Source organism: Eriocheir sinensis, chromosome 52, assembly GCF_024679095.1.
Source record: "Eriocheir sinensis breed Jianghai 21 chromosome 52, ASM2467909v1, whole genome shotgun sequence".
Taxonomy (NCBI): Eukaryota; Metazoa; Arthropoda; class Malacostraca; order Decapoda; family Varunidae; genus Eriocheir; species Eriocheir sinensis.
In genome coordinates this window covers 2,257,108-2,281,506 of record NC_066560.1, presented here as the reverse complement: position 1 = coordinate 2,281,506, position 24,399 = coordinate 2,257,108, and the positions used below count along the sequence as shown (strand labels likewise).

The 24,399-nt window shown below is 40.3% G+C and overlaps 1 protein-coding gene across 1 annotated transcript in view; it reads left to right on the top strand.

Moving 5' to 3' along the window:
• LOC126982882 (protein argonaute-2-like) overlaps window positions 1-24,399 on the top strand; it is an 88,665-nt gene that overhangs the window by 54,876 nt on the left and 9,390 nt on the right. The window contains exons 10-15 of the mRNA XM_050835160.1: window positions 3,085-3,263; window positions 5,421-5,584; window positions 13,370-13,554; window positions 14,428-14,628; window positions 17,553-17,670; window positions 23,921-24,093. Of these exons, the coding sequence (XP_050691117.1) occupies window positions 3,085-3,263; window positions 5,421-5,584; window positions 13,370-13,554; window positions 14,428-14,628; window positions 17,553-17,670; window positions 23,921-24,093 (1,020 nt within the window). The remainder of the gene's footprint in view (window positions 1-3,084; window positions 3,264-5,420; window positions 5,585-13,369; window positions 13,555-14,427; window positions 14,629-17,552; window positions 17,671-23,920; window positions 24,094-24,399) is intronic.

The window sequence follows — 24,399 nt, the reverse complement described above, 5'->3', positions numbered from 1 at the left end:
AGATCTAACCTTTAATTGCAATGCTAGCATCTTAACCTACAGTAAGAAGTGTAATATATCACTGTACCTGTTGATGTGCCTGTGGGCCAGGCTGTAGTCGAGGTGGGGGGTGTCAGCAGGTAGCTGTTGCAGGGATGTGCATCCTCCAATATTTTGAAGGCCCAAGCCCCTAGAACAGCTGTTTGTCTTGGTCATGGGTGTGATTCACTTGGGATTACTCAGCTTGTCAGTTGTCATTTTATTTTTATAGTACAGGTAACTCGATTTACGCGAGTATTGTGTCCTTGAAGAGGTCACGTAAATCAAAAACAATGTAAATCAAACACGAGGTAGGTTTGTACCTTTGTTGCCTACTGTATCACTCTGACTCCTCTCCCTCTCGTGGTTCCTCCTCTGGCTGCCCTTCCCCTCGTGGTAGCACAGCAGTGAGGGTGTTGTTGTTGTTGTTGTTGTTGAGTAGCGTGGCAGCGTGGGTACTGTATTGTTGTTCAAGTGTCGCGCAGGAAGAACTGAGCTCAGCTGTGTGGCCGTGGCACCGTGTGAGTCCAGTTGCGTGAGACATCTGGTGGCCACTCCAGAAAATATCGCGTATAAGTGAAAAAAATGTGTAAATTAAACATTTATTTGGAATTTGGACCCCACGTTATTTAAAAAACGTGTAAACCAAACTCACGTAAATCAAAAGTTACCTGTACACGTATTTCTAGCATCACTGATAGACCCAAGAGCCTGCTTCATGGGGCCTGCTTCTCAGAGAATGACGCCCACTGCCTCTTCACCACTTAACTCACACCTACCAGTGCGTCTACGTCTAATCTAAACCTTTTCACCACCTCGGAGACAGTATTTTTATTGGCACAACAAGTCAAACACGATAATTAGTGCATGGGGGACGTCAGTCAGCTGCTATTATTGTTATTACAGTAAACCCTCAGTTATCCGGGCGCACCGTATCTGACCTCGCCCGTATCTGGGAGTTATAAAAAATGTGATTATTTTCCAAAAAAAATAAATAAAAATTGTCACGCGCTGCCAAAAGTCATTCAAATTGCCCGCACAATGCCTCTAAGCTCTGCCCAGGCGGCGTACCGCACCACCAAGGTAAAGAGATTCCATTTACCTTCCGCACCACATAAGTTATAGCTGCATGTGGCCGTGGTGGTCATCTCTGTTGCATTGGCCCTTCAGCCTGTGGGGAAGAACTCATCACCCCAGGACAATACTGTAATGAAAAGAGGGTATGGGGTGGCACCCCCATGGCCTGCTCCCATCATAGCTCAGTTTTTGGCCCTGGAGAGAACAGAAAGGACTAAAAGAAACAATGAGTTCTGCATATATACTTTTAATGGTTCTCAGTACAGTAATACTTTGGTTTACAAGTGCCTTACTTTATGATAATTTTGATTTACGAGCAAAAAGAAATCACTAAAAATGCCTTGGTTTACGAGCGGTGACTTGGTGCACGAGCATCTTATTTGTACAAGTCGAAGACATGAGCATGGGCTCCCTTTGTTCTCTGCAAGACGAGAGACCGGAAACCAATGGGAATTGGGGTCTCAGTCTGTGTTGTACTTGCAGAGGTAGCACCTGGGTGCTCGTGTCCACATATGTTTGTGCTCTAGTGTGCGATCTTTGTGTTTTCAGTTCTACAATGTGCCTTCATTTTGGTTTACAAGTTTTGGTGTGCGAGCAAAATTCTGGAATGAATTAAACTCGTAAACCAAGGTATGACTGTATAGCCGCCCCAATGCATGCATGCCCACTCTGACACGGGTCCACTCACACATGAGTCACTGTCTCACATGGGTAGAAGTAATGTTATCCTTGTATAATTCAATACCTCGACTATGCAGTACAGTTCTAGACCCCTAATTACAGGAAGCTATGTTTCCATTTTTCACTCTACACATTAAGAGTCACGGTCTCCCAGCAACACAGCTCAGTATCCTCCACAAACTTGCAGAGCTCCTCTGTGTCATCATTGTTGAAGCACGTCTCCCCTTTAAGATGCCACGCTCGCTTCTGTAACTCCCGTTGGTACAGTAAGATCTGGCCCACTGCTACCACCTGCCCAGCAGTAGTAATGGTCTCTTTCAGGATCATCTAGAGGAGGGGGGGGTCAGGGCTCCTCAGGGTGCTTGGTAGGGACAGAAAAAACATGGATACCTGCGTTGTCAATGTGCAGGTGCTAAGTGAGCCACCCAAGAGGGGCCTTGTGGCATAGATATAGGTTCGGTCCACGCCCACGTATCTCATTACCACGCGAGGTGAAGCGTGGTGGTTCGATCCAGTGAGTCACTACTAGGATTCACTCATGTCTGCATAACAATACATACAGGTGGATGAGAAAAATCAGGGTTTTGCAACTAAATTCCATTCAACCCATGTTATAATGGATTTGCACAACAAAATTTCTTGTGGATAAAACATTCCTCACACACTTAACCCATTTGTAAAGTGAAGTTTCTTTGTACATAGCTGTTGTTTGTTTTGGGTAGAGGACAAACATGTTAATTTTTTAAGTTGATGCTCAGTGTTAAATTGAAATGTTTAACAAATGTAACTTTTTTCTGTAATATCCACCATGGTTTTCCATTAAACTAGGGGCTGTATTACAAGTCGAATCCAAGAAGTTTCAGGTCCCTACACAGGCCGGTTTAGGGGCCGTATTACAAGTTTAATCCGAGAAGTTTCAGGTCCCTACAGAGTTATTCATCCCGAACTCTGTACGGACCTGAAACTTCTCGGATCGGACTTGGAATACGGCCCCTAAACCGACCTTTGTAGGGACCCAAAACTTCTTGGATTCAACTTGTCCAGTAATACGGCCCTTGGAACTAAAATCACCGTAAGATACTTTTAAGAAATTTGAAATCATGGCCATTTATCTTGGTATACTTTACCATGATGTAAGTTGCTTGAATATTCTTCAAAGTGTTCTTACAAAAAACAGACATCTTTTACCATGCATCTCAAGTTTCATTACAGTGTATCCCATAAGATGCAGTGCATGTTGCACTGTGTACTGACTTATAAAAGAGTAATTGCCGACTTTTGTAATAAATGAATGATTAAATCTGTCAGGCAATTCATCAACAACATGAAGAAGATGGGCAAGGAGCGGGGAATGAACATAAATGATCCAGCCCTTATTTTTGATGCCCGCAATCCTGCTCCAGAGACAGATCTTCTAAATGTCAAGAAGAGGTATCCTGATGTTCAACTCATTGTGGTTGTCCTGCCAAAAGATGGAGACTACTATGGTATGTTCATGGTATTTATATTGATCATCACAGTCATCATCATTAACCCCTTCACTACTGCAGGACCAAAACAGTGCCCCGCGCCGTATCCAGGATCGCCGCGTGTGCCAAATTTCAAACGTCGCTATTGAATATAACAAGTTTTCAGCCATAAACTCAACATAATCATCATGTATTATATATGAAAACATGCAGAATTAAATGGTGCACATAAAGAAACTTAAATTAATTGATAATTTTGAGATGTAAGCATAAATATACAGAGATGAAATAACTCGTATACTGGCTAAAGTGAGCCAGGATGCAGTATGCGCGTCCTCGGATATGGTACGGGGCACACAAGGACGCAGTATACACGTTCTCGTGTTGAAGGGGTTAAGATTATCATCACGGTCATAACCACCACCTTAATATTGTGATACCCTGAAGCCATGATATATTTTGTGGTAATATCTTCTTTCATGTAAACCAGAGTACATTGCAAATTATTAGAAACTAGAGACTATTTCAAACTCGTGGAAAGAAATATTACTTCCCATTATATTAAGTTAATCAGTGACAACCTGACATGGAATGGTATTTTATGTTGTATTCTAACCAGGTTGTGGACACTAAGCCACAGCTTGATCTATCTTAAAAATTTTACCCCTATCTTCTAAGGTAGTGGGAATCTAGATTTGTATAATAGGGAAAAAGTTTTGACACTAGTAAAATCACTGTATAAAGTCATACTGCACCTTCAGAAACAGGTAAGACATTTGTACAGTCATGGCCATTGGAAATACAAAATAGTTATACAAAGAAATAAGAAAAAGGCATTACTTACCATAGTTATATCTATATTCACTAATTTTGTTAAAGGAAAAAGAGATGGGGTATCTTAACCCCTTCACTACGGTGACACACGAGGTGCAGCATGTCTCGCCTGTACAGCCATCCGGTGACGCACTTTGTGTGTCATCCCTTTGTGCTGTTGACTCCAAGGAATTAAAATCTCAGACTGGGTTACAGGGAGAGCGAGGTGTCCTTGAAATGCCTCGCTCACTCAGATCTTGGCTCCACCCCCTTTTGTCATCATTCAATCATAAAACAGGAAATAATTGTGACTCCATCCATATGGCAACACTCCATGGCTGGCCGGCTCGACACGCTCCCATCACTCGTTCACTTTGTCTTTGCTTTTGAGGAGAGTTACTTATACTCATCTCCCAGTCATAATGGATGACCTTTCTGATGACGGTAGTGGGGATGAATATGTGGCAGACATCGAGGATATGATATGATGCTTGTGACTCCATGAGGCATGATGAGCTTGAGGCTCCTGAGGTAGAGATGACAGAGGTTGAGGAAGGTTGGAAGTTGATTGCATACATGCTTTCTAACAAACATCCTAATCCGCTGCCACAGTTTGTTTCTCAGTTTTCTGAACTCATGTCTGATGCCATTCACTGATGCTTTCAAACTATTCTTTGATGATGAGTTGGTTGGAAAGTTATGTGCCTCACACAAACCCCTAGAGGTGATGGATTTTGTATCCAGATAAGGACTCACTCATTATGTGGCTTGAGTTATTTGTACATATGTATTTTTTACTCTAACAAACATAATGTGACTAATGTCATCATGAAAGTGAATCATATAGAATAATGAATAGGATAATAATCAAAGCAGACAAAATGATCTAAAAAAAGACAAAAAAATCAATTGTTGGCAACCATGCAAGTGAGAAGAGCGGCACCCCCTATTATGCCACTAAGCATTATACGGCAGACTAAAGAAAGGTGAAGAAGATGGGTAATAATGTTCAAGAGAAAATGGAATGATTTAAAGGGTCACTACAAGTTACTTATGGCAGTGGAACCCATATACCATTTTTCCAATAACAACACATACTCCTATAATGTGAACTCTTACTACTCAAGCTCGCCCATAGAGGTGTGTTTTAGGCGTGTCTGCTGTATTTAAATGACGCTCTATTCGTAGTCATATTTATGAGTGTAAAGTCTTTTTCAGTGGGTGATCTTTTCCTCTTGTGTTTTGAAGTGCTTTCCTTTATTGTCACTTTTGATGCTTCTGACAAGCTGTTTACAATTGCTTCCCACTTTGCAGGAAGTTAAGATTGGAGATGATAAAATGTTTTTAAAATTTATTCCTCAGCACGTATCAAGAAAATTGGAGACCGAGAAATCTCTGTGGTGACACAGTGTGTAAGAGACTCAAATGTGAACAAAAATGGACCCCAAATTGTTGGTAACCTTCTGCTGAAAATCAATGCCAAGATTGGAGGTGTCAACAATGTTCTTGGACAGCATGGACTAGTGGTAAGATATGAATGTTTTATGCCTGTCTGTCCCTCTTAGACATGTGGAGGGTGCTCCATGAGAATTTTTATTATTTTAGAATTGACTTAAGTAACATAATATTTTGATATTTCCATTTCATGTGACAAATAAATGAGGACCATATTCCAAACATATTAGCACCCAAGTACACACATTTAACAAGACTTTCATAGGAGTTGTGGGCATTTCTCAGGGTATTTTTATGACCCTGGTGGTATTTTGACAAAGCTTCTATACCAGGAAGGCAAAAAAACACTTATGGGAACTTGATTAATCTCCTTTTTAGTCTTCGAAAATAGTTGATGTGAGAGGTGTAAGCATCTGAGAATACTGACCTGAGTCACATGGTAAGTTAATATTTTATGAGGGGCTCTTGTCCAAGTTGATTGGTGGTTATTCGGACAACAGGTGGGTTGTATTCAGCTACTCTAGTATGGCTGAAAATTGTCACCTTGTTGTGTCATGTTTGACTTGAATGTGGGTCTCTGGATCACCAATCCCTCACTGTAACCACTCAGCAGCTGCCATCCTGCCAACAGCATTGATCTTCATTCCTTTTATTTATCCTGTAACTATAGTTATTCATTCCCTGAATGGAAAACAGTAACTTTTGAGAAAGACAGGGTACAAAGTGTTGGAGTCCATGAGGAGTGAGTTTCTTTTTTTTTTTGTTTTTTTTTTTTTTTTTTTTAGGTGCTGCCTAGAGTGCCAGTAGGCTTTCTTGAGGGGTCTCTTGGATGACCCCAGCCCATTAGTGGTGCTGGCAAATTTTATTTACAGTAGCAGCCATGATATATGAGATGCTTGGCCCATGTTGCCCCCTGATGCCCCTTTTGACTGAAGTCGTTGATTGAAGATCTGGGCAGCATGTGGGTAATCTTCTGCCACTCAGCAGTAGTTGTAAATTGCCAGCATGCATCAGTGGAACTCAAACCTTTAGTCTGTCCAAATTAACTTGGCCAATTTGCACCAAGAAGCCCCTCCCCCATACTGGTTAAGCTCCGCCCCCCTCTCACCTGATTGGCTGTTCATGACGTCATGTATTGTTTCAGAGACATGTACCAAATATATATGATTGAGATAATCCAGCTAGTTTCATGATTAAAGAATATTTGTAATTTAATTGAATGACGGCACTCTAATTTAACAATCAATGACATAAATGGACCCTTCAAAACAATACAGCAGCAGCATTGAAGGCGATGGTAGGCTATCTCTAAAGTAATGCACACTTTCTGTCATTATTTCCTACATAGCTCATTCACATAGGCATACTAAATATAATCACATAAAAAGTATCTTCTACAGTAACTTTATACAGGTAGGAATCATTGTATTTAGGAGTAAGTTTTGTATTTATGGCTTGGAGAGACGGGTGGTGCGTCGTCTGCAGCACTCTTCGTCACCCGCTAGCCCGCCAAGCGTACATTTCCCAACCCCAAGTGGGGTCGCCAAGACTTCAAAATATCAAACATAGTGTTATTATATTATAATAACACATATACAACTAAATTAGTTGGGTCGCGGTCATGTGTAGAGGTGCATGATTGGGGTTGCCTGAAAAAATGGTTGGGAACCACTGGTTTACTGTATTGGCTTTTAACATTGCATTAAGGCGAGGATCTGCCTCTTTATATAAATAGCCCGAGGGTCTTGATTTCGATATATGTTATGAAGAATAATACTCTGATCATCTTACCCAAACATAGAATGAATTGAGTATTTTTTTATTTATTTTTTTATTTATTTATTTATATTTTTTTTTTTCAAAAATTTTGAAGTCTGTCTCATCCACCAGTTCTGCACCAATCTTTTTGTCCTTTGCCAACAAAATGCTTTATAACCTTCCTTACAAAGTTAGAAAAAAGAATTGTTGAACATTTTTTATTTAGTCGAAAAAAAGAAAATTTGCAGTCCGGACTGTATTATTACTGTATTATACTAAAGATTATTATTATTAATATTATGATAAGCTACCAAAGCCTCTCTCCAGGGTACAGATACAACAAGTTGAACCACACAAAATACCAAAAGGTACTGGAGAGAAGCAAAGGCAACGAATAATTAAGAAAGTGGCCAGTCAAAGCCGAAAGGAGGAAAAATAAAATTAGTTTCAAAAAGACATTCACTCGAGACTTAAATGTAGAAATGTCTGCAGAAAGGGCAATCTCATTGGGTAACTGATTCCATAAATTTGTCAACAACGGAAGAAAGCATCGTGAGAATTTTAGGATTGTAGGATTAAAAGCAAGATCGTTTTGACTGAGAGCAAACCTTGTGACCTGGGCAGGAGTAAAGGGATCAGGCAAAGCATTGTGTAAAGGATGCCGATTATTCCTAAAAAATTTAAATAAAAGGCTAATGGCACTAACTTGATGCCGATGATCAAGATCAAGAACAAGTGCCTAAGAAAGAGAAATGAAATTGATAAAAAAAATCTAACTTTGTTCTCTAACATGTCTAGCTCCTAACCCTAAAGTTTTATGGCAATCGTGCTAAAACTAAAGGAGGAGATGCATTTTAAGCATGTATTACTCCTAGTTTTGCGAAAACGGCGATTAATTTTTTTCTCCATTTTCGTGTCATAGTGCAATCAGAACAGTTATAATGTCCCAGACCTGTTATTGTTTGATTCCTTAGGGCTCATTAATCACGTATCAATGCATTTATCTAATGATGGGACTCCCCTTTTCAAAGGTATTAACCGCTCTAAGGCGAGGGTGTCATGACGTGCCAAGTCTCATTGTTGCCAGGTTTGATCTTCAAAACTCACTTGGTTTATACTCATTGCTCTCAGTGTCATCTACTTTTCTTCTCTTGGTTGGAGTAGTAGTTTTTCGCTCTCTGCGTTTCAACTCTTTTTCTATATTGATGTTTGTTGCGAACATACTTTTAAGTGGATGACACTTGTCATGGCCAAAATTGTGTTCTTTCACTGTCACTTGGGTGGCAATTTCACTCTAAAGTATCCTGCATACTTGAGTTTCATGCATTTTTACCATACTTTTGAATGTAACGATTGGTTTGGTGGTTGTGGTGGTGGGGAGGGATCTTGTATTGGTGAGGCGCTTGAACTTGAACTTGATTTCTGGTGTGTAGCAGTTATTTGCGTTTTCCTTGCATAAGCTGCCACTCGGCGGTTCTTCTCCACATGCTGTTTCTGCCTTGGCATGATGTCAGTGAAAGGCTTCAGGGTAATAGTAAATGCTCTAATACCTTAGCAAGAGCTCTTGAAGGAAGATTGTGGATCATCTGAGTGGGAGGCAGGAAAGCCATGGTAAACCGGGGAGGAGTTGCCAGATGCATGAAAATACATTGGTATGTCATTATTTTATCATATCGAAAATAATGTAACAAAATGATTTCTGCCTCCTGCACTAGGACTGGCTCGCCACGCCCATTTGTTAGGCTCGGTAGGACATTTAAATTCGCAGGAAAAAAAATAATAAGGCTGCCATTTGATAGCTTACGCATAGACAGTCATGCCAGAGCATTTAACTTATTTTCGATATTAATCAAATAATTTCTTAAAATGGAGTGGCAGATCCTCCCCTTACCAAATTTGCATACTTTAAACTCGTGTAAAATGAGTTACCTGTATGGTACTTCTAATACATTTTCCAATACATGTTTCAGTTTTCCTCCATTTTCTCAAAAACAATTGGTCATATAAAAGTTCTGATGGTAGCATTAGAAACCTCATAAACATCCACTGTTATTTTTATGTGCAACATAAAAAGTCGACTTGCAAACTTTCGAGCTATTAGGTAGTGAGCGCAAGTATTTATTTTCCTTATTCATTGTTTATTCGGAGTCAGCAAAGTTCACTGTACATTTCCATTTCTTGGTTCTTTTCTTTTATTAATGCAGAATAATCAGTTTTCCCAGAAATTGCTCATCTGTCATTATCAGTTTCTCGGTTCTGCCTGACTTTACAGATAAAATTTTTATAGGCTGACATTTATCCATCCTTCCTCTTCAATCTTCTTTAAAGCCAAATTCTTTAGGGCAATTGATATTGCCATGGTGAAGTGATGAAAGGGAGTAACCTTCTGCCCATAGCAGGCCTGTCTTTAGATTTACATAGATTTACATAGAAAATCAGACCACACAGACCCCATGGTCCAGACTTGGTGGTCTGTCATTAAACCTAAGTGATTTTACATTAATCAGAAGACTCCAAAACGTTGCATTTCTACTCTAGTTGATATTAAGTTGAAGGAAGTGACGGTCGAGCTTATTTTTGAAGGAGTCAATCGTGTTACACTGGACCACTGACGGTGGAAGCTTATTCCATTCTCGCACTACAACGTTGGTGAAGAAAAATTTGGTGCAGTCTGAATTTACTTGTCTACATCTGAGTTTTACACCATTGTTCCTCGTGCGCAAAGTGTCATCGATCATAAACAATGTTGATCTGTCTACATTCGTGAAACCATTAAGTATTTTAAAACATTCGATCAGTTTTCCTCGGAGGCGACGTTTCTCAAGAGAGAACATGTTAAGGGTAGAAAGCCTTTCTTCGTAGGATTTGTTGCGCAAGGAAGGGATCATTTTCGTTGCCCGACGCTGAACACCTTCTAATTTAGAAATATCCTTTGCATGGTGGGGAGACCAAAACTGTACCGCATATTCTAAGTGGGGTATGAATAAACTTTTGTATATCATGAGTATTACATCTTTATTCTTGAATACAAAGTTTCTTTTAATGAAGCCCAACATTCTGTTCGCTTTATTTGCTGCATCGATGCATTGCTGTGAGAATTTGAGGTTTGAAACGATTTTGACCCCCAAGTCTTTGACGCATTGAACGCTTTTGAGTTTAACGCCGCGCATTTCGTATTCGAACTTCTTATTCCTTGTTCCAACTTGAAGGACCTGGCACTTGTCTACGTTAAAGGGCATCTCCCATCTATCCGACCAAGCTGAAATTTTGTGCAAATCCTCTTGGAGGCTTTGCCTGTCTTTGTCAGTGAGAACCGAGTTGCCAATCTTTGTGTCGTCTGCAAATTTACTAATGCGGTTATTGAGTCCAACATCCACGTCGTTGATGTAAATAATGAAGAGCACTGGGCCAAGGACCGAGCCCTGAGGGACGCCACTAGTGACAGGCGCCCACTCTGAGTTAAATCCGTCAATCACTACTCTTTGTTGTCTGTTGCTCAACCAATTCGCGATCCATTGGTTTACTTGACCGTCAATACCTATTTGCTTTAATTTGTAAAGTAATTTATGATGCGGGACTTTATCAAACGCTTTCTGGAAATCAAGATAGACTACGTCCAGTGATTTGGTTACGTCATAAACAGTGAAGAGGTCATTATAAAAAGTTAATAGGTTTGATAGGCAGGATCTTTTGTTTCGGAAGCCATGTTGTGAGTCCCCAATCAATGAGTGGCTTTCAAGGTAATTCACAATTTTGTCTCTAATTATGCCCTCAAGTAGCTTACCTACAACCGAAGTTAGACTAATGGGCCTGTAATTACCTGGTACTTTTTTGTCTCCTTTCTTGAAAATCGGTGTCACGTTAGCCTTTTTCCAATCTGAAGGGACGATGCCTTGTCGCAAGGACATATTGAATACGGTTGTGAGGGAGGAGAGTATTTCGCTCTTTGTTTCTTTCAGCAGAGTTGGATATACTTTGTCAGGTCCAGGACTTTTATTTGTTTTAAGTGAATGGAGAGCTTTAAGGACTTCATCGGTTGTTATTTCAAAATTAGGCAATGCATGCTCGAGATTTACAATAGTACTGGTGTTGGTGGTAGCGAGAGGAAGACTGTTAGTATTAAACACTGAGGAAAAGTAATTGTTTAAGAGGTTTGCAATGTGTTGGCTGTCAGTCACTAGTGCACCGTCGCTGTTTGTTAAAGGTCCAATACCACTTTTGATCGCCTTTCTGTTGTTTATGTAACTGAAGAAAGATTTCGGATTATTTTTTATTTTGGCTGCAATATTTTATTCGTATCTAAGCATTGCCTGACCTACTAGTCTTTTTACTCGTCGCCTGGCATCATTATAAAGTCTAATGTTTTCGGGCGTGCTTTGTTCTTTCTTTAATCTGTAAAACAATTTTCTCTCATTGACTGATTGTTTAATTTCGCTATTAAACCACGGTGGGCTTTTATTAGTGTTAATTTGCTTCTCGCACAAGGGGACGAATGTGTTCTGCTGAGTGAGTAAGTGATTTTTAAGGCTTAGCCAGGCTTCCTCTACGTTGCCGTCATCTGATAGTTGTATTTCTGTTAGTTTTTGTCGGATTTCTACGAAGTTAGCTCTTTTGAAATTGGGCACCTTTACTTTATTTTCAGTCAGTGATGATTGAGCTTTAATGTCGACGCGCACTAATTTATGATCGCAAGAACCGAGGTGTTCTCCTACCGTGACACTACTGATTAGGTTATCTTGGGTCGTTATAACAAGGTCGAGTATATTATTTTGTCGAGTTGGCTCAGAAACCATTTGGCTTAGATAATTTTCTTCTAGAAATTCGATCATTCTATGTGACTTGCCTTCTGTACCTGACAGTGTCACCCAGTCGATATGGGGGAGGTTAAAGTCTCCTAATATCAGTGAGTCGCTCTTATTAAATGACTGCCTTAAGACGCTGTACATTTCAAGGTCGTCATCGAGTGATTGCCCGGGAGGTCTGTAGGTGACAGATATATTTAAGTTGACTTTTGCAATGTTTACTCGCACGCACAAATGTTCAACGTTACTGTTTCCCGTTCAACGTTACTGTTTCCCGTAAGTCATGCTTAAGGTGGCATGGTGGGCTGTGGTGAGTTGTTGACTACTTCTTTGCTCTCCATACTTTCTGTATCCTCTTGTGAAGATTCAGACACATGAGAAACTAAAAACACGTGCAGCTGAGTCTGCTGTTAAGGGAAGACTTGAGGACTGAGGGGATGAGTTGTGTATCAGTCCAGAAGGCATGCTGACACACATCCCCTTGACAATTTTAAATTAACCCAGGGAAAGGCAGACTGGAAACCCCATCAGCTTAAGGGTTAGTTCTCAGGTACAAGGACTGAATTTAAAGTATTCAATGCTGCATTATAATTTGTCTATTGATTACCAAGAATAATACTAAAACACCTATGTATTTATCTATTTGGCTGTATTGTGCCAAGTTTAATTCAGGGGACAGGGGGCAGCATACTCTAATAATGTTCCAATAATCCAATAATATAATACAAACATTTTGTTGATATTGAATCCTAACCAACATGCTCTATATCACAAGAGAATAAATTTGTTTACTTTCCATGACAAGTATTCAACATGATCTGTCCAGTTTATGCTGAGTTTATGCATAACCCTAAGAAATTACAGCTTTGTCTAATGGGACAGTGGTAATGGGGACGTGTATGAAGTTTGGTAAGTTAGACCAAAAAGCAGATTATAGAGTGGTTGAATGAATGAAGTGTAATGTGCTGAGATGGTTTGGACATGTTATAAAATGAATGAGGATAACTTTGTGGAGAAAGTATGCAGGCAGAATTGAGGGAGAGTGTATCAAGGGAAGACAGTAAAATGTATTATTTGAGTGGGAGAGGATTGACAGTCAAGGGACTGAATACGCAAAAAGGAAACAGTGGATCAGGAAAGACTGGAGAATTCTTCGGGTGTACTTCTATTCTGCGAGTTACAGTGAGGGGATAAGGCATAGAGATCTAGATACATGAACTGACCGTGAAAAAAATGGAAGGGCCTGCAGATGTACATGCTCTTTCCTATAGTGACAGTCTTTTATCTTGTTTGCAGGTATTTAACACTCCTGTCATCATAATGGGTGCTGATGTCAACCATCCCCCCGCTCATGACAAGATCACTCCTTCCTTGGCAGCAGTAGTTGCCTCAATGAATAGACATGCCTCAACTTATGCTACAGAGGTTCGTCATCAAAAGCACAGAACTGAAATGATTCAGGAAATGAAAGCGATGACAAAGTAAGTTTTATGGGTGCTGCTAAAGAAAGTATCACACTTAAGATGGATTGCCTTTGCCTGCACTGTTGTGTTATTTGGACCCATTTCCTTTTGTTCTCTTGAATAAAAATATCTAGTTCTTAGCATACTGAAGATTTTTTCTTCTTATTATTATTATTTATTTGGGACCATTTGCCATGAATTACTTTAATTCTATTCATTATTCCTTTTAACCCTTTCCTTGCGCGCGGTGCGGACGCGACTATCCCCTCAGGCGCAGTCGGGGAGCCCAATGGGGGGTCTCTTTTAATCTCTGTATCTCGAAAACTATTCATCACAGCTAAAAACCAAAAACACCAATGGAAAGAGGAGGTCCAGATCTATAGGAATCGGTTATGTATGCCTCTCTTGTGAACGTACATGCACGTTCAGGGAGTGTTGAATGTTAACACTTACGTCGGGGTGTGCGGGATGATCAGCCATATTGAGGGAACTGCGGACATCTTTTCTTCAGATTCTGGCAAGGGAGTATTGCCAACTGCAATATTTACAACTATTTGGTCAAAGAATCAGTCAGGTGATAGGTGAAGCTATGCTAAAATGCCGCTATATTGGGCAAGAACATCCACCAGTTACTCGTCCGTACATTTGCTGCGCTGGGCTGATATGATTTTCCACCAAATTTAGTGAAGAATCCACTCAATTGGCAATCCTGTGTTGTGAGAATTAGTGTTGGAACACTCATACGCGGGAGATTTGAGTGCGGGTGGAGGTCGCAGCGGGCGTTTAGCGCCACCAGCAAATACGCCTAACGCCTGCTGCAAGCGTTTAGCAATGAAAGGGTTATTGTATCAGTTTGTCAGTTTGTAATTTAAGATCAATTATACTTTCCAGAAATCTTCTTCTTACATTTTACCGAATCAATAAAAGAAAACCAGAGAGGATCGTAATGTTCCGTGATGGAGTTAGTGAGTCTCAGTTCTTGGAAGTATTGTCTTTTGAGCTGAAGGCCATGAGGGCTGCCTGCACAGAGCTGGAGAAGACTTATGAGCCATCCATGACCTTCATTGTTGTGCAGAAAAGACATCATACAAGGTAAGTTGACGTTCAACATTTTCGTATCTCTCAAGTAGGCTGCTTTAGACTGCCCATTTGGCTTCTGTGTCAGACTATCAGTAAAAAATAATCTAAACCAGCAATGATTTGACAAATGGAAAAAAATATTGACTTTCTGTAAACAGGAGTACTATTGCTATTTTTGGTGTCTGCTTTAGGCAGCAGTTCATGAATAGTGTGTGATTGGTTTATGATTGTCTTTCCTCCTCTTTGTTTTGTAAGGCTTGAATCACCACCCTCCCAGTCGTGCTTATGCAAGAAAGAGATGATTTTACAATGTAATTTTCAAGTTTGCATATTTTCATGGAGTAACTATGTTACTGAACATACTTAGACAAGTTCACACACACGGTTCTAAGGGAGGCTTGGCACATCAAGACAATAAAAAGTGAAGGGCACCCTCTCCTCAGAGAATATTTTGGTTTGCTCTAAACATTTACTTGTGATTTTTTTTTCATTGATGGAAACAGTTAAAGGGCATAATAAACAGAAAAAACAAAAGCCTGCCAAGTGCTGCTCCAGTAAAAGTCAAGTCAAGTCATTAGCAGGGGGAAATGAAGACAATGAAGGTTTCTAGAATTTACCACCGAAAGAGATAGTTAACTTTTGCAAAAGTTGTGTGCAGCGGGGCCATGGTAAGGGTAAAGACATGCAGTTAGCAGGTTCAGAAGAGGAGCCAGCATAGAAATATCAATAGAAGATAGAAAGAGAGGCAGCAGTGCAACCAAGTTTGGGAGGTAGAAGACTGTCAGTATGAGGAGGAAAGTTGATGAGACAAACAGATATTGACTCCACCAATCCAAAACTGCTGTGTGAGCATAGCCCCACACATGCTCGTCAGCTTTCGGGACGTAAACAACTCCGCTGATCCACTCCACCTATTGACCAGGAAATTTGACTCGCTTATGGCTGATAGGTCGATAACTGACCGTATCCTAGCGCTTCGCTTACTGGCGGAGCGCCGACATGAATTTCGAGAGGGGATGCTTGCAGCCCAGGGTTGGCGGTTTAAACCAAATGGTTTAAACCATGGTTTAAACCAATAAAAAAAAAACAGTGGTTTAAACCAATTAATAAAATCATTTTTTTTCTTTTGTGTATCTTTGTTAGTTTCATCAGTATTGTGGTTTTAACTATATGTAAGATTTTAATTATGTACAGCAGGGTTGGCAGTTTAAACCAGGGGTGTCAAACTCAAAACCCTTGGAGGGCCAATTCATACTCTGAAGTGCCATCATGGGGGCCAACAAGGGTAGAAAATACATTGACAAGATTGAAGTTACCGTGATACCGCGGGCCATTTATGACTATCCCGCGGGCCATGAGTTTGACACCCCTGGTTTAAACCAAAAAAACATCATGTGAATTTTTTTTAGTTTCATCAGGTATTGTGGTTTTATTATTTTTTATTATGCACAGTCATTTTACTAACACCAGGATGAAAACGTCAGTTGGTAAACTCAAATCTCCAGTCAAATGCTGTAACTCAAGAGTAGCTGAAAACATAATTTTAATACATTATATATATATATATATATATATATATATATATATATATATATATATATTTATATTTATATATATATTTTTTTTTTTTTTTTTTTTTGTGCCACTTCGCTAAACGGGAGATAAATTCTCTCTCTCTCTCTCTCTCTCTCTCTCTCTCTCTCTCTCTCTCTCTCTCTCTCTCTCTCTCTCTCTCCCCTGCCTGGCCACTGGCTAGTGAACGCATTTATCGGTGGTTTAGTCAACATACAATTGGCCTGTTCCACCAGTTCAGAAAGAGTTCCGAAGCAACTGGTTCTCTCACTTAATACAGGTGAAAAATTCTGCTCGTCCCTCCTCCGTAAAAAAAAACTAACTAATGATCATTCGGCACCTTCGGCTGAAGCGTAGTCACGCCACCAGCTCCGCATCTGGTTCGTCTGTCTTGCGGTTCGTAACCACCTGATTCACCAGCAGCACATCAGTTATTACAGGTTATTGATTTCTCAGTTTTCCCTGCATTACATACTAGTCAATGATACTGGTCTATAGTTCAGAGGTTCTTCCTTTTTCCCACTTTTATATATAAGGACCACCTCACCCCTTTGCCATTCCTTAGGTACTTTACCAGTTTATACTGAGCACTTTATGATATCATATACTGGTCCAACCAGCTGATTTCTGCATTCTTTCAAAATAAAACCTGAAACTCCATCTGGTCCTATTGCTTTCCTCTCTTCCAGCTCCTCCATTATTTTACATATTTCTTCTTTAGTTACTATTACTTCCTCCAACTGAACATTTATCTTATCATCGTGTGGTTTATTAAATTTTGATTCTTTTGTAAAAACTTGTTGAAACCTCTTGTTTAGTAGCTCAGTCATGTCTTTAGGATCTTCAATTATCTTATTTCCATCTTTCAGTCTTTATTTTTTCCTTTGGTTTGATTTTTTCATTTAAAAATCTATAAAACAATTTAGGTTCCTCCTTACACTTTTCAACAATATCCTTTTCATATCCTTTCTCTTCTTCCCTCCTTATTTTCATATAATCATTTCTTGCTATCTTGAAGTCTGCTTTATTCCTTTGGTTCTTATTTCTTTTCAATCTTTTCCATGCTTTGTCTTTTTTTTTCTTTGTGTATGTGTGTGTAATTCACCTCTTGATCTGCTGCGGGTCTCTCTCGAGACAGCCAGCCGTTCCCCTACGGAAGAGCACAGAGCTCGTAGTACCGATCCTTGGGGAGGACTGAGACCACTCACACAACACACCGCGACAACGAGGTCACAATCTCCTTGCCTGATGTCGTGTACTTACTCACTGCTAGGTGAACAGGGGCTACACGTGTGTGTGTGTGTGTGTGTGTGTGTGTGTAGTAAAAGGAAAGAAATTAATGGTTAATTATTTTTTGCATTCAGATTGTTTTGCAGTGAGCGTGATGGAGTAGGAAAGTCAGGCAATGTTCCTCCTGGCACAACAGTGGACAACACAATCACCCACCCAACTCAGAGGGATTTCTACCTATGTTCTCATCAAGTAAGTTCTATTCAACAAAATTGTGAGTTTTTGTACATAGAATTGGAGCAAACCTCATGTCTTCTTGCTGTTACATCTGCTTTTATGAATATTAACCTAAAACTTCAGTTTTTTTCAATTTTATTAAGTCATTAGATTGGCTGCCTCAGGCTAGCTGTGTTCCCACTTCACCCTCTCCCTCCTTCCCTCTTTCCTTCTCTCCTTCCACGCCCCCCGTGTCAATAGATGCCATTCATCACAGCAAACTCGTAACCTTGAACCCGCCAGTACCTCCACCTTTATTACCAAGCCTCAAGATAACCTAAGAGTCCTTAGTTTCAATGCGCGTAGCCTAAGAAACAAGTTTGATGAACTGAGATGTCTTGCTCTGACAGAAAATTTTGACGTAATTGCTATAACCGAAACATTTATCGACACCACAAATATTGATTTAAGTACAGAATACAACATAGATGGCTACAGACTCTTCAACAAAGATCGTGTAAACCGTAGAGGTGGTGGTGTCGCCCTTTTTGTTAAAAGCTATTTGCAACCCACTGACAGAACACCAGGAGACAGTAACGTTGAACATTTGTGCGTGCGAGTAAACATTGCAAAGGTCAATTTAAATATATCTGTCACCTACAGGCCTCCGGGGCAATCACTCGATGCCGATCTTGAAATGTACAGCGTTTTAAGGCAGTCACTTAATAACAGCGACTCACTGATATTAGGAGACTTTAACCTCCCCCATATTGACTGGGCGACACTGTCAGGTACAGAAGGTGAGTCACATAGAATGATCGAATTATTAGAAGAAAATTATCTAAGCCAAATGGTTTCTGAACCAACTCGACAAAATAACATACTTGATCTTGTTATAACGACCCAAGATAACCTAGCCAGTAATGTCACGGTAGGAGAACACCTCGGTTCTTGCGATCATAAATTAGTCCGTGTCGACATTAGAGCTCAAACATCAGTGACTGAAAATAAAGTAAAGGTGCCTGATTTTCATAGAAATCCGATGAAAATTAATGAAATGCAACTATCAGATGACGGTAATGTAGAGGACACCTGGCTAAGCTTTAAAAATCATTTACTCACTCAGCAGAACACATTCGTCCCTTTGTGTGAGAAGCGAAGTAACACTGATAAAAGCCCACCTTGGTTTAACAGCGAAATTAAACAGTCAAGGAGAGAAAATTGTTTTACAGGCTAAAGAAAGAGCAAAGCACGCCCGAAAACATTAGACTTTACCATGATGCCAGGCGACGAGTAAAAAGATTAGTATGTCAGGCAAAGCGTAGATATGAAGAAACTACTGCGGCCAACTGTAAAAATAATCCGAAATCCTTTTTGAGTTACATAAACAACAGAAAGGCGATCAGAAGTGGAATTTGACCCCTAACAAACAGCGATGGTGCACTAGTGACTGACAGCCAACATGTTGCAAACCTATTAAATAATTACTTTTCCTCGGTGTTTAATACTAACAGTCCTCCCACCACTACCACCAACACCAGTACTAATGTAAATCCTGAGCATGCATTGCCTAACTTTGAAATAACAACCGATGAAATCCTTAAAGCCCTCAAATCACTTAAAACAAATAAAAGTCCTGGACCTGACAAAGTATATCCTACTCTGCTCAAAGAAAGAAGAGTGAAATAGTCTCCTCCCTCACAACCATATTCAATGTGTCCTTGTGACAAGGCATCGTCCCTTTGGATTGGAAAAAGGCTAACGTGACACCGATTTTTAAGAAAGGAGACAAAAAAGTACCAGGTAATTACAGGCCCATTAGTCTAACTTCGGTTGTAGGTAAACTACTTGAGAGCATAATTAGAGACAAAATTGTGAGTTACCTTGAAAGCGACTCATTAATTGGGAACTCACAACACGGCTTCCGTAACAAAAGATCCTGCCTATCAAACCTATTAACCTTTTATAACGAACTCTTCACGGTTTATGACGTAACCAAATCACAGGACGTAGTCTATCTTGATTTCCAGAAAGCGTTTGATAAAGTCCCACATCATAAATTACTTTACAAATTAAAGCAAATAGGCATTGACGGTCAAGTACACCAATGGATTGCGAATTGGTTGAGCAACAGACAACAAAGAGTGGTGATTGACGGATTTAACTCAGAGTGGGCGCCGGTCACTAGTGGCGTCCCTCAGGGCTCGGTTCTTGGCCCAGTGCTCTTCATTATTTACATCAGTGATGTGGATGTCGGACTCAATAATCGCATTAGTAAATTTGCAGACGACACAAAGATTGGTCACTCGGTTCACACTGACGAAGACAGGCAAAGCCTCCAAGAGGATTTGCACAAAATTTCAGCTTGGTCTGATAGATGGAAGATGCCCTTTAACGTAGACAAGTGCCAGGTCCTTCTAGTTGGAACAAGGAGTAAGAAGTTCGATTACGAAATGCGCAGCGTTAAACTCAAAAGCGTTCAATGTGTTAAGGACTTGGGGGTCAAAAGCACGACAAACCTCAAATTCTCACAGCAATGCATCGATGTAGCAAATAAAGCGAACAGAATGTTTGGCTTCATTAAAAGAAACTTTTTGTTCAAGAATAAAGATGTAATACTTCCACTCTTCAATAGTTTAGTCAGACCCCACTTGGAATATGCAGTACAGTTTTGGTCTCCCCACCATGCAAAGGACATTGCTAAATTAGAAGGTGTTCAGCGTCGGGCAACAAAAATGATCCCTTCCTTGCACAACAAATCTTACGAAGAAAGGCTTTCCACCCTTAACATGTTCTCTCTTGAGAAATGTCACCTCCGAGGAAAACCGATCAAATGTTTTAAAATACTTAATGGTTTCACGAATGTTGACAGATCAACATTGTTTATGATCGATGACACTTTGCGTATGAGGAACAATGGCGTAAAACTCAAATGTACACAAGTAAATTCAGACTGCACCAAATTTTTCTTCACTAACGTTGTAGTGCGAGAATGGAATAAGCTCCCACCGTCAGTGGTCCAGTGTAACACGATTGACTCCTTCAAAAACAAGCTCGACCGTCACTTCCATCAACTTAATATCAACTAGAGTTGAAATGCATCAATTTGGAGCCATCTGATTAATGTAGAATCACTTTGGTTTAAGGACAGACCACCTAGTCTGGACCATGGGGTCTGTGTGGTCTGATTTTCTATGTAAATCTCTCTCTCTCTCTCTCTCTCTCTCTCTCTCTCTCTCTCTCTCTCTCTCTCTCTCTCGATAACTTAAAAATCCTTAGTTTCAATGCGCATAGCCTAAAAAACAAATTTGATGAACTGAGATGTCTTGCTTTAACAGAAAATTTTGACATAATTGCTATAACCGAAACATTTATCGACACCACAAATATTGATTTAAGTTCCGAATACAACATAGATGGCTACAGACTCTTCAACAAAGATCGTGTAAACCGTAGAGGCGGTGGAGTCGCCCTTTATGTCAAAAGCTATTTGCAAACCACTGACAAAAAACCTGGAAACAGTAAAGTTGAACATTTGTGCGAACGAGTAAACATTGCAAAAGTCAACTTAAATATATCTGTCACCTACAGACCTCCCGGGCAATCACTCGATGACGACCTTGAAATGTACAGCGTCTTAAGGCAGTCACTTAATAACAGCGACTCACTGATATTAGGAGACTTTAACCTCCCCCATATCGACTGGGCGACACTGTCAGGTACAGAAGGCGAGTCACATAGAATGATCGAATTTCTAGAAGAAAATTATCTAAGCCAAATGGTTTCTTAGCCAACTCGACAAAATAACATACTTGACCTTGTTATAGCGACCCAAGATAACCTAGTCAGTAATGTCACGGTAGGAGAACACCTCGGTTCCTGCGATCATAAACTAGTGCGCGTTGACATTAGAGCTCAAACATCGGTGACTGAAAATAAAGTTAAGGTGCCCAATTTCAAAAGAGCCAACTTCGTAGAAATCCGACGAAAACTAATCGACATGCAACTATCAGATGACGGCAATGCAGAGGACGCCTGGCTAAACTTTAAAAATCACATACTCACTCAGCAGGACACATTTGTCCCCTTGTGCGAGAAGCGAATTAACACTAATAAAAGTCCACCTTGGTTTAATAGCGAAATTAAACACTCAGTCAAGGAGAGAAAATTGTCTTACAGGTTAAAGAAAGACCAAAGCACGCCCGAAAACATTAGACTTTACAATGATGCAAGGCGACGAGTAAAAAGATTAGTGCATCAGGCAAAGCGTAGATATGAAGAAAATATTGCAGCCAACTGTAAAAATAATCCGAAATCCTTCTTCAGTTACATAAACAACAGAAAGGCGATCAGAAGTGGAATTGGACCTTTAACAAACAGCGACGGTGCACTAGTGACTGACAGCCAACACGTTGCAAACCTATTAAATAATTACTTTTCCTCGGTGTTTAATAATAACAGTCCTCCCACCACCACCACCAACACCAGTACTAATGTAAATCCCGAGCATGCATTGTCTAACTCTGAAATAAAACCCGATGAAGTCCTTAAAGCCCTCAAATCACTTAAAACAAATAAAAGTCCTGGACCTGATAAAGTATATCCAACTCTGCTGAAAGAAACAAAGTGAAATACTATCCTCCCTCACAAACGTATTCAATATGTCCTTGCGAAAAGGCATTGTCCCTTCTGTTTGTAAATAGGCTATCGTGACACCGATTTTTAAGAAAGGAGACAAATAAGTACCAGGTAATTACAGGCCCATTAGTCTAACTTCGGTTGTAGGTAAGCTACTTGAGGGCATAATTAGAGACAAAATTGTGAGTTACCTTGAAAGCCACTCATTAATTGGGGACTCACAACATGGCTTCCGAAACAAAAGATCCTGCCTATCAAATCTATTAACCTTTTATAACGACCTCTTCACTGTTTATGACGTAACCAAATCACTGGACGTAGTCTATCTTGATTTCCAGAAAGCGTTTGATAAAGTCCCGCATCATAAATTACTTTACAAATTAAAGCAAATAGGTATTGACGGTCAGGTAAACCAATGGATCGCGAATTGGTTGAGCAACAGACAACAAAGAGTAGTGATTGACGGATTTAACTCAGAGTGGGCGCCGGTCACTAGTGGCGTCCCTCAGGGCTCGGTACTTGGCCCAGTGCTCTTCATTATTTACATCAACGACGTAGATGTTGGACTCAATAACCGCATTAGTAAATTTGCAGACGACACAAAGATTGGTAACTCGGTTCTCACTGACGAAGACAGGCAAAGCCTCCAAGAGGATTTGCACAAAATTTCAGCTTGGTCGGATAGATGGGAGATGCCCTTTAATGTAGACAAGTGCCAGGTCCTTCAAGTTGGAACGAGGAATAAGAAGTTTGATTACGAAATGCGCGGCGTTAAACTCAAAAGCGTTCAATGCGTCAAGGACTTGGGGGTCAAAATCGCGTCAAACCTCAAATTCTCACAGCAATGCATCGATGCAGCAAATAAAGCGAACAGAATGTTGGGCTTCATTAAAAGAAACTTTTATTTAAGAATAAAGATGTAATACTCCGCTCTACAACAGTTTAGTCAGACCCCACTTGGAATATGCGGTACAGTTTTGGTCTCCCCACCATGCAAAGGATATTGCTAAATTAGAAGGTGTTCAGCGTCGGGCAACGAAAATTATCTCTTCCTTGCGCAACAAATCCTACGAAGAAAGGCTTTCTACCCTTAACATGTTCTCTCTTGAGAAACGTCGCCTCCGAGGAAAACTGATCAAATGTTTTAAAATACTTAATGGTTTCACGAATGTAGACAGATCAACATTGTTTATGATCGATGACACTTTGCGCACGAGGAACAATGGCGTAAAACTCAGATGTAGACAAGTAAATTCAGACTGCACCAAATTTTTCTTCACCAACGTTGTAGTGCGAGAATGGAATAAGCTCCCACCATCAGTGGTCCAGTGTAACACGATTGACTCCTTCAAAAATAAGCTCGACCGTCACTTCCTTCAACTTAATATCAACTAGAGTAGAAATGCAACGTTTTGGAGTCTTCTGATTAATGTAAAATCACTTAGGTTTAAGGACAGACCACCAAGTCTGGACCATGGGGTCTGTGTGGTCTGATTTTCTATGTAAATCTCTCTCTCTCTCTCTCTCTCTCTCTCTCTCTCTCTCTCTCCACCCCCCCCCTTCAGATTGGAAATTGGCTAATGTAACATCGATTTTTAGGAAATTATTTTGTATTCAAGGAGTTATTAAATATAGTCTTCTTTTGCAGGGTATCATTGGAACCAGTAGACCTACACACTACCATGTGCTGTGGGATGACAGTGATCTGTCAATGGAGATGCTACAGAACCTGACCTATGCCATGTGCCACCTTTACTCCCGTTGCACTCGCTCAGTGTCCATTCCCACTCCAGCCTACTATGCTCACTTAGTGGCCTTCAGGTATGCTACATAATCCATATTACATGTCTACAACAATGAGTTATAAATGCCTGCCAATCACTCCATGATGATGTAAAAGCAGCTTAACCCTTACATTACGGTGATCGTATATATCATATATATTGGGGGGGGGCTGAACGGATAGCGAGACGGCCCCGCGTTCAGGAGGACGCGAGTTCAATCCCCGACCAGTACCACCAAGCTGGGATTTTTCAACCGCCACCGAGTGGCTTAAAACTACCCACATGCTGTCCAGAAGACCACCTATCAACCCGGACTCTAGATTCTAGGATTAAAGATGAGCTC